Here is an 11,379-nt window from a genome sequence, read left to right as displayed (position 1 = left end):
AAAGTCAAGATAACAAATTTAGATTTGAGTGTCATCTATGTAGAGTCTTAAGTGAAGCTTTAGTGAATCTGAACTAAGGTGGTAGTTGCATGAGTATAGAAAAAGGAATTGGATACAAAAGATGTTATATAAAGAAACATTTAAGAACAATAAGCATCTGGTAAGATATATGGAGTCAGGGAGAATAAGGAGTTAAAATGACATTAAGTTTGCAAACTAGAAATCTAGAAGATGGTGCTGGCTTTTACACAAATTGGAAAGTTTGGGTAAATGGTGTGGTAGGAAAGAAGAATAGTACTTTGCATATGTTTAGTTTGAAGTATCTCCGGACATCAAGTTTGAATTCTTTTATAAGCAGTTGTTAAAGGGACCAAAACTCAGGGGATATAAGATACTGGGGCTAGATATTTAAATCTAGGAGCAATGGAGCAGATAAGCATTAGGACTATGGTAGAAAACACCAGTGTGATGTCATAGAAATCAAGCTCCAAGGGGCACAACAAAAAAAGTTAAGGAGGTTAAGACAGGAGAAAAGACTAAAGATTTGATGACTTAAAAGTCACTGATGAATTGTGAAAGATTCCAAGGTATTAGAAGGTAGAATTACAGAATAGTCTTTTGAGCATCTGAGCTATGAAAGAAAAACATTCAAAAGAATAACAAAAACCAAAAGCCTTACCAGTGATTTCTTGCATTGCTTTGTAAAAGGCAGTGAATTTCTTTGAACATGAGTTTTCTCATCTATTAAAAAGGGATTCAAATGAATGCAATGTAACCAGCATTCATTAAGCATATTTCATATACCAGTGCTCTCCTAAGGGACTAGGGATAACAGAGGTGGGGGAAAAACAGTCTGCTCTCTTATGGCAAAGGGCCCTGATATCCTTCTCTCACACCAGCAGCTGCCAACTAGTTAATTACTTTTAATGGGCAACTAAACTTAAGAGCCCTGGCACATGCAATGCTCCCCCCCCTCCCCCCCCCCATACCATCAGCCCTGATTTAAGCTTGGCTCCCAGTCATCATCCCAATTCTTATGGAAATGAGCCTCTCAAAGGCAACTGTCTTTGAGATTGCTTAAGTATCTCCTGAAAAGGACACAGAAAAGACATTTCTTATCACAAGAGTTCCTGGATTGTCAAATACTTCAGCCACAAAAAGAGATGGTGTTTTATGAGTGGAAATGACACTATTTTAATCTGCATTGCAGCTGAAGAACTGCTGCGTCTTTCCACCTGACCTGCAATTGAATTTTTCTATGTGGTTTCTCCCCTTAGAATATAAACTTCATAAGATCAGGGACTCTTAGTTTTTCCAGCACTTAGAAGTTCATTCATTGTATGTAGTAAGCTCAATGTTTTTTCATTCATTCATTAACTCATAGAATTTACATTGTACTGAAAAGAGCTCAAATGATTGTGAAATCTGAATAACTAACATTTATATAATGCTTTAAAGATCAAAAAAGATTTTATATAAACTATATAATTTGATCCTCACAACAACCCTGTAAAGTCCTATAACTATTAGTATTCCTATTTAAAAGATGAAACTTGAGAATATTAAGTTACTATTTCTAGTCATATGAAAAGATGCTCCAAGTCATTATTATTCAGAGAAATGCAAATTAAGACAACTCTAAGATACCACTACACACCTGTCAGATTGGCTAAGATGACAGGAAAAAATAATGATGATTGTTGGAGGGGATGCGGGAAAACTGGGACATTGATGCATTGTTGATGGAGTTGTGAACGAATCCCACCATTCTGGAGAGTAGTTTGGAACTATGCTCAAAAAGTTATCAAACTGTGCATACCCTTTGATCCAGCAGTGTTACTACTGGGCTTATATCCCAAAGAGATTATAAAGAAGGGAAAGGGACCTGTATGTGCATGAATGTTTGTGGCAGCCCTTTTTGTAGTGGCTAAAAACTGGAAACTGAATGGATGTCCATCAGTTGGAGAATGGCTGAATAAATTGTGGTATATGAATATTATGGAATATTATTGTTTTGTAAGAAATGAGCAGCAGGATGATTTCAGAAAGGCCTGGAGAGACTTACTGAACTGATGCTGAGTGAAATGAGCAGGACCAGGAGATCATTATATACTTCAACAACAGTACTATATGATGATCAATTCTGATGGGCCTGGCCATCCTCAGCAACGAGATCAACCAAATCATTTCTAATGGAGCAGTAATGAACTGAACCAGCTATGCCCAGAAAAAGAACTCTGGGAGATGACTAAAAACCATTACATTGAATTCCCAGTCCCTATATTTATGCCCACCTGCATTTTTGATTTCCTTCATAAGCTAATTGTACAATATTTCAGAGTCTGATTCTTTTTGTACAGCAAAATAACGTTTTGGTCATGTATACTTATTGTGTATCTAATTTATATTTTAATGTATTTAACATCTACTGGTCATCCTGCCATCTGGGGGAGGGGGTGGGGGGGGTAAGAGGTGAAAAATTGGAACAAGAGGTTTGGCAATTGTTAATGCTGTAAAGTTACCCATGCATATATCCTGTAAATCAAAGGCTATTAAATAAAAATAAAAAAGAGAATATTAAGTTACTTACCCATAGTGCTACAACTAATACAAAGCAGGTTTTAAATCGAGATCCCTTATGACTCTAGGTAGAGCAGTCTTTTAATTATGCTAAATTGGTATTAGACACATTCAAAGTATTATAATCTTCTTTACTCTCGGGACACCTCATGTTCATTCTTGTCAGTTTTATCACGTGAGTAATGATTTTTTATCAGTGAGTAATGATTATTTTGGTTAATAGTGACTTCTAGAAGCACAAATATTGATTCTTGTAACTGATGAAAATTAAAGGAAAATAAGAAATCTAACTACCCCAAACACTATTATTTGGACCTAAGAGGCAGTATAGTATAATGGGGAACAGTCAGAAAGAACTGGGTTCAAATCCTGCCTCTGACAACATACTAGCAATAAACAAAATTGCTACTTTAAGACAATAGGAATGAAATCACAGGCAATGACAAAACCCCAAAACTCCTCTGCGGGTACACTCATCCTAGTACCTCCAGCTTTCTACGTGTCACGCCCTTCTCTCCAAGGCTGTGACTCCGTAATAAGCAGCTTAAATGACTCAGGTACGATAAGCTGTCAGATAAAAATAACCACAATTGTTTCTGCGTCCAGGGAAAAATGAACCCTAATCGAAATCCTATGCAAAGAGCCATTTTATTCTACTTTTGAAAACGTACTAAGCGCCAACAAGCGTGCATTCATTAAGTACCTACTGAGTACAGTAGGCAAAATACTCAGGAGGGAGAGAGTAAAGAAGGAGGAGCCGAGGAGCCGGGGACCCGGGGGCCGGCTCCTCCCTCCCGCTAGTCATCTGAGCGCGCGTGCGCTCTCGCCCCGCCCCTACCGGACCTAAGAGAGAACCAGACTCAGCCCCGCCTCCTGAACCGGGCCAGGCATTCCCATGCTGGCGTGGGTTGTTAACGTCACGACGCACTGCGGGTGACGTAGAAGGAAGTGCCTCTTGAATGGGGCGGGACAGTAACTCTATTGGGAAGGGAGTTGAGTTTGAGGAAGTAGTAAGGAAGGTTGGGGGGAGGGGTCCCGTGGGACCCTTGGAAGCAGCCGGAGAAGGACCGGAAGACGTACCGTCTTCCCGGGAGCTGAGAGCCACTGTCCGGCCTCTGCACCGCTGCAACCCGAGCCTGCCACACCTGACGTCGTTGTGGCTTCTCGCCTTCCACCCTTCTCCCCTGGCCGTGGGCTCCTCCCGCCGCCATGACATCTGCCAATCTCCAGGTACTGAGACCATCACCCCCGCCGCCTCGGCCCTCAGGGGGCGCGAGGTCACGAGGTCACGAGGCAGGGTGGGGGAGGGCAGAAGGGAACCGGGGAAGACTGGAAAGGGGCCGGGCATTTGCCTGGAATCGGGGCTGGGAGGGGCAAAAGGGATTGGCTAGGGCGGTTGTTGGGGCTCTGCGGGGAAGCCTCTCTTCCCGCACCTGCTGTCATTGTGCGAGGCGCCCGGGGCTCTCTGCTGCCCCGACCCTTGTAGGCCAGAAAGTCACCTAAGCTCCGGGGCCTGAGCTAAGCCCAAGAATACACCGGAAGGATAATAATAATAGCAATAATAAAACCTACTTCTTCCCTCAGGGAGTTTATAATCTAGTATGCTTAAAGGAGCCCGGTCCTCCTTTGGGACTGGGGGTGGGTCAGGCCGTCAGCCACTGGGGACTTTGTTTTTCCGATGGAAACTAAGGCCGATAGTTGTGACTCTCCCAAAGCCCCACAACTGAGATTGCAAAGGCAAGATCAAAAGACACGTCCTTCGACTCCCCAGCCGTGTGAGGGTTCCTTCCACCCCAACCCCGCCCTCCCTTGGATGCTGCTAACCGGAACTGCCCCAGATGTTGGGGATGAAAGGAAGGAGCAGACGGGGGGAGGGGAGAGAAACTTCTCAGGTTTGATCCTGATAGCAGAAGGTCCGGTATGAAAAAGCGTTGTCAATTTGGGGTCTGGTGTGGGCAGATAAATGTCACTGGCTTTTGACCCTTCCTCTTCAAGTAGACTAGCCCCCCTCAGGTGATTTAGATCCAGTTTCCCTAGGACTCTTACCAGGACTGACTTTTGGCGTCTTATGGATACATGTGACATAGCCTGGTTTATTGTGATGTGTGTATATAACTGGACAGGAACCAGACAGACCTTTTAGAGTAGAGAATCATTCTTGCCATTACCTCTTCATCCCCTGCAATTCCATTCTTTAGCTTATATTTACCTGCATAAATGCAAAGGTTTATTAGTGTTACTAGTACTGGACTCTTGTCTGGCCTATATTTATGGTATTCCCAAAGAAGAAAATGAGAAATGAGAAAAAATAGAAATTTCATTCAAGCACAAGGAAGTTTGCATAAGTTTGACTAAAGCATCTGCAGTTTTTTCCTTTGGACTGCTGCTTGATTTTGAGTTGTTTGAAAACCAATTTTTTTTTTTTTTTTAATTTAATAGCCTTTTATTTACAGGATATATACATGGGTAACTTTACAGCATTAACAATTGCCAAACCTCTTGTTCCAATTTTTCACCTCTTACCCCCCCACCCCCTCCCCTAAATGGCAGGATGACCAGTAGATGTTAAATATATTAAAATATAACTTAGATACACAATAAGTATACATGACCAAAACATTATTTTGCTGTACAAAAAGAATCAGACTCTGAATTATTGTACAATTAGCTTGTGAAGGAAATCAAAAATGCAGGTGTGCATAAATATAGGGATTGGGAATTCAATGTAATGGGAAAACCAATTTTAACAGTATCACACACTGTGTCTAACATTTAGCCTAAAAAATCTTTTAAGTATTCTACATAAATATGAGTCTACATAAAGTTTCTGGTCCACATTAGGTTTTTTTGTTTGTTTAGTTTGTTTTTATTATTAACACTGGAAACAATTTTGTATAGAGTGTTGGAGTCGGAGAGATGTAAGATCACATCTCACTTCTGATATTATTTAGGCATGTCTCATTTCTCTAAGCCTCTAAGACATGTTTCATTATTTAAAATGAAGGAAATAAAATCTTATAAATAACTTTCCTGACAGTGAAAAGAACCTTGAAGTGGGATTTATGGAGACCTGGATCTGAGTGTTTCTGATGCAATTCATTTCCTATGTAATTCCAGACAAATCGGTTCACCTGTCAAGGTCTGAGTCTGGGTATTTGTGAAATGAAAAGATTGGACCAGATGATCTATAAGATCCTGTCCATCTTTGAAATTCTCTGATTCTGCTATAATGTATCGCAGAAAATGTTTGGATTTTTATGGATATTCTAAGAGGTCATGGAAAAATTGGTATTTCAGACCTCAAAAAAAGTCTGGTTTGATCCCTTCATTTCACAAATATCCAGACTTAGGCCCAGAGAGTGATGTCACATAACTACTAATTAGTTATTCTGAATATTTACAGTTATTGAGGGAATAGGATCTAGTTTCGTTAACAGTAAAGAAAATAAAACAGAAGAATATTATTCAATCACAGATGGTGGTTATTGAAGTGTTCATTTAGGTTTTTTACAGTAGGTATGAAAATGCTGTGGGTTTTTTTTTCCTATTTATCTTATTTTTTTCTTTCTCACAATATTTGAATTCATACTGTTTTTATGGAGTTTGGTTTTATTACATTAATTCTTGGTTGTTGTACTTTACATTGAACAGTATTTTTTTTTTTTTTTTTTTGTATTTTTTTGGAACTTTTCTTTTTCTGTTGAAATTTAAGATACTGGGTGATTTTAAATAGAATCCAAGATTTGTTTATTGAATTAAACGTGTGTGTCTGTGTGTGTATGCGTGTATTTGTGTATGTCTGTATAAATTTCTGATAGATGTGAGATAATTATTATATTGGGATGGTATTTGTGGGAATTTGTTACAAATTTTGTTTGACTGTATTAAAACAGATTTTAGAAAATATGAATGAAATTTTGTTTTAAGATTATTTTCCCTTTTTATGGAAGATTTTCCAAATTAATTTGTTTAAATTGTTTACATTATAATCACCCTACTTTGTTTTTCATTGCATTGTTGTATGTGTCTTCTTGCAGAAAGCAATAGACCTTGCTAACAAAGCAGCACAAGAAGATAAAGCAGGGAACTATGAAGAAGCCCTCCATCTATATCAAAATGCTGTACAGTATTTTATCCATGTAGTTAAATGTAAGATTTCACCAGTTAATCGTTTTTCTTCTTTAATTTTTCTTAAAAACAAAAAAAGATAATTTTTCAGGGATCCTCTATTTCATCATTATAATATTCTCTCCATACATATCACTTTCCCTCTTTGCTTTTATAGATAAAATTCAGGCATTGCTATACCCAGATTATTCATGTTTTGTCATTCTTTTTACTTAGAAATCTTCACTAACTCTTGCCTATTAGGTAAGGTTTAAATTTCTCTGCCTGGCATCAGCAGGGTTCCATTCCAACATTACTCTACCTTTTCAGACTTATCTCTTCTTCCAGTTAAATGACTACTCATTGGCTTTGCCCTGTAATATTAATTTTAGCTTACATAAAGCAATTTAAAGTTGGTAAAGAAACTCTTCAGCATAAATTATCTTAATTTATTCTAATAGTAATCTTGAAAATACATATTCTGTAGTTAGTGTTTTCTTTATTTTACAGATAAGGAAATTGATGAAGTAATTTACTTATAATCATGTGGCTCTTAATTGTTAGGATTGGTCTTTGGACCCAGGCCATTCTTGATTTTTACCTCATAGCCCTCAATTTACCCAGTGCATACCTTTGTTTGTACCGGTTCTCATGCTTGGATTCTTCCCTACCCTTTTTTTGTTCCTCATTTTATTCCTATCCAGATATAACACTTTGTTTTTTATATGCAATTCTATATTACAGTTGTTTTTATTTTGAAGTATGTTGTCATATCCCTCTTTCATGCAAGTAGGGATTGTATTTTATCTAAACTTTGAATATCTTCAAGCCCAGTTTAATGCTCTGTATGTTTTATAATTGAATAGAAAATTTTATCACTTGAGCCAATATTGAGTACTCAAATAGCTAACAAATGCATTAAAATATATTTGATGTGTAAATGGTAGTGCTTTTAAATTTAATGGAACAGGTGTATATAATTTTTGAAAATTAAGCTGCTAACTCAGATGAGTTTTTTATATGAATTTTAAAAATTTTTCAAAGAATATTTGGAAATATGGCATGTATATATTAAGAAGAAATATCCTTCAAAAACAGGTGAAAGAATAATTTTGGAAATTAAGAATTACTGGTAAATTCCAATTATTTGTAAATCCAACAAATGAGCATTTGTATTATATAAACTTTTTAAATCCAGTTTTATTTTTTTTTTTGGGGGGGGGGGCTTGCTGAGGCAGTTGGGATTAAGTGACTTGCCGAGGGTCACACAGTCAGGAAGTGTTAAGTGTCTGAGATCAGATTTAAACTCGGGTCCTCCTGACTTCATGGGTGGCATTCTTAACTCCAGTTTTGAGTTTGAGTTACAAAATTGATATATATGAAAGATTAATTTTAATGTGTACTATTTTTTCAGGAAATTTTATTTCTGTCCAGTTTAATGTACAATATTTCTATCATTCATATTTCAGAATTATACTGATACTTTTTTGTAAAGATGATAGGTGTGAGATTTATATTTTATGCTTATGAAGTAATTGTTTGCTATAGTTAATATTTCTTAATTTCCATTTTTCTTATGGTTTTATTGGGAACAGGAAACTCTTGATCATCTGCTCTAAATGGAGAAAAGGTGTATCTTAAATAGACACTAGATAATTAAACTTAGACTCTTAGTTTTTATATACATATTTGTATGTATTCATACACAAACTCACAAGGAATTAAATACTACATTATTGTCCTGTTCTCATTATTTTTTTAAGGGAAAAGACTTTAGTATGATTTTTTTTTTCATCAACTGAGGAAGAGATAATCTCTCATCCCCAAAATATTATTTTTGTAATTTAAAAATCACCAATTGTTTGGGTAGCTTGGATACAATGTTATCTCCAATGTACTAAAATAAAAGGTCTTTGTCACATTGGGCAGATCCTTATGGAAAATCATGAACAAAAATCACAAAGTGGAAAAAAATATTTACAAGGATTGACATGGAGAATATATCCACACCATTGAAATCCAGGATTCTTCAAAATGTTAGAGCAGTAAAACACAGCTAAATGTTCAATTAATCTGCTACTTAAGTAATTAATGAGGAATCTCTCTCTTTCTCTCTCTCTCTCTCTCTCTCTCTCTCTCTCTTTTTAATTAGATGAAGCACAAGGTGACAAAGCAAAGCAAAGTATCAGGGCAAAGTGTACAGAATATCTTGATAGAGCCGAGAAACTAAAAGAATACCTGAAAAAGAAAGAGAAAGCCCCCCAGAAGCCAGTGAAAGAGGGACAATCCAGCCCAACTGATGAGAAGGGGTATGTTTTAAGTGCAGCATTGAAATCTTCTGAATTCAGTGTTCAAGATAAAAATTATTTGTTTAAAGGCATGAAAATCTTAGATGATGATATATTAAAATCTTCCCTAAATTAACTGGAGGAAAGGAATGGTGTCTCCTACAAAACAGTCTCTTGGTTGTCATGTTTAATAGTAGTTGTCCTGGGACCAGTTTTCTCTATTATTCATCATTAGAGGATTTTTAAAAGACTAAGTTCACTGTGAGAAAATTATCTCTGTCCTTTATCTTTTAGTTGTTAAGTTCTAATTTAAAAGATCAGTATTAATACCTTTAGCCCATATTTCATTATTTCTTTTCATTAGTATGGTTATTACATATCAACTTTCAACAAAATTGTAGATCATGGCATTATTATGCTGAGTGGTGTATATTACATTACTTATATTTGAACTCTTAAATTGTAAATAAATAAATTGCTGCCAGACCCATCGTCACAATTTTAAGGAGGGGAAAGAATTCATAGAATTTTAAAATTTGTATGCTTACTAGATTTTAAGCTTTGGATTATGAACTCCTTGAGAATACTGATTTTTCTTTCTTTAAAAAAAAATTATTCATTTTACAAGCATTTCCATTACATAGTAGAATAAAATAAAAAAAAAAAGATTTGCACATGAATCTGTTAATCTACTATGTATAACTTTCTATTCCTTCTAAATATATAATAAAGTTGTTATGTAACTTTTTTTCCTCTACTTCCCCTACTGTAGAGAAAGCTACCATTACACACACACACACACACACACATGTTACATCTTTTCTCTGGATACAGATATATACTATCATTTTTCATCATTATTTTATCCCTTGAATATATCATTATGCTTTTTACAGTTGGAGTTTTTAATTGAATTTTTAAAAACTGATTTTTCTATTAGTTTCAAATTTTGCATTATATAAATGTAAAAAGCCTTTTTTTTTTATAAAGTGGTTTATAGCATATATAAATTTCTTGTTGTAAAAGTTAAAAATCTTTAAAAGTTTTAAAGTCTTAAAAGTGTGTTGTTAAATAAATTGGAGTTCGCAAACAACTACAAAAAAACACAAGAAGAAACATATTATTCTGGTTTCTTTGCCCTCTTAAATAAAAAAGAAATTAGGCATCTTTTATGAACTAAGAATTAACCATTATTCTTTATATTTAAGCTATAAAAGTCAAACAACAGTATTTTTAAATCCTTGAAACATTTTCAGAGATTGTCTTTGGTCTGAAAGATATTACCAAATGACCATCCTTTTATTAATAATATGCTGACCTTATTAATAAAATTTAAATTACCCCCAAAATCCAAAACAAACAAGAAACATTTTCAGAGAAATGATTAAAGACTTTCCTGATATTTTCCAACTGTAAAATAAATTATATTCTTGTTTTAATATGTTTTGATAACTTTATAAAAAACAAAATTATTTTCTGAGTCCATACTGAATTAGTGAAGTTAAGGTAAAAAGGACAACAAAGTTTGTTGTCTAATAAGTCATATGTGAAAAACAATTAACTAGAATTTGAAGCACTAGATTATGGTTTCTTATGTCTTTTTTTCCCCCCCATTCAAGACACATCATTTGATACATGCAATGGTTTTGATATTTTGATTCTTATTATTCTTATCTATTAACCCAAATGACAAACTCTTACCAACATTTAATGAATAGCATATTTTAAAATTTGTAAATATCTGAAGTTTGAGTTTTCATCCTTATTATTCATATTTATCTTATTTTATATTCAGAGTGTCAGTGGATGATCATTTTAATATATTTAATTCTTTTTATTAGAAATGACAGTGATGGGGATGGAGAATCAGATGACCCAGAAAAAAAGAAACTACAGAATCAACTTCAAGGTTGCTTTAGAATTCCCCTTAAATTTGTTGTTTTAAAAATAAATTGGTAGTTAACTTGCAAATTTAAATGATATATATTTGAATAAGATTCAAGAACCAAAGCTCCTTAAATATTAATGAAATTGATGTTAAGTAATCTGCAGTTGTTTTGATTTAGAACATTTAAAAAGGAGCATTTCTCTCTGACAAATGTTGATAGAGATTTTCACATAACAGTAATTGCTTTTTTGTTTCCCCATTAAATGATAAGTTTTCAGTAGTTTTCTTTATTTTCTGCCTTGATTCTGTGTTAGCTAAACTGAAAATCATCCGAGATCTGTAACTGTGAATGATGCAAAACTCAGTCAGGTAGATTAGCTATACATATACATGTATCTGTATATATGTATATGTATATACACACACACACGTTAAATATATTACTGCTGTATGACTGTTGTATACCTAATAATTATAAATGAAAGATTATGAGTCTTATTATTTTAGCAGACCACT

General features: G+C 35.0%; 1 protein-coding gene across 2 annotated transcripts in view; it reads left to right on the top strand.

Annotated features, from left to right (window-relative positions):
- Positions 1 to 3,524: 3,524 nt before the first annotated feature.
- The window catches only part of VPS4B (vacuolar protein sorting 4 homolog B), a 29,333-nt gene continuing 21,478 nt past the window's right edge, over positions 3,525 to 11,379 (top strand). Inside the window, exons 1-4 of one of the 2 annotated variants that reach the window (XM_003759650.4) lie at positions 3,542 to 3,810; positions 6,618 to 6,729; positions 8,840 to 8,996; positions 10,817 to 10,884. In XM_003759650.4, coding sequence (XP_003759698.1) covers positions 3,790 to 3,810; positions 6,618 to 6,729; positions 8,840 to 8,996; positions 10,817 to 10,884 — 358 coding nt within the window. In that variant the 5' untranslated portion in view covers positions 3,542 to 3,789. Of the gene's footprint in view, positions 3,811 to 6,617; positions 6,730 to 8,839; positions 8,997 to 10,816; positions 10,885 to 11,379 lie in introns of both variants that reach the window. The other variant, XM_031946179.1, reaches the window with a different exon arrangement.

The sequence above is a fragment of the Sarcophilus harrisii genome, chromosome 1, assembly GCF_902635505.1.
Source record: "Sarcophilus harrisii chromosome 1, mSarHar1.11, whole genome shotgun sequence".
Taxonomy (NCBI): domain Eukaryota; kingdom Metazoa; phylum Chordata; class Mammalia; order Dasyuromorphia; family Dasyuridae; genus Sarcophilus; species Sarcophilus harrisii.
This window is presented reverse-complemented; position numbering and strand designations above follow the sequence as displayed.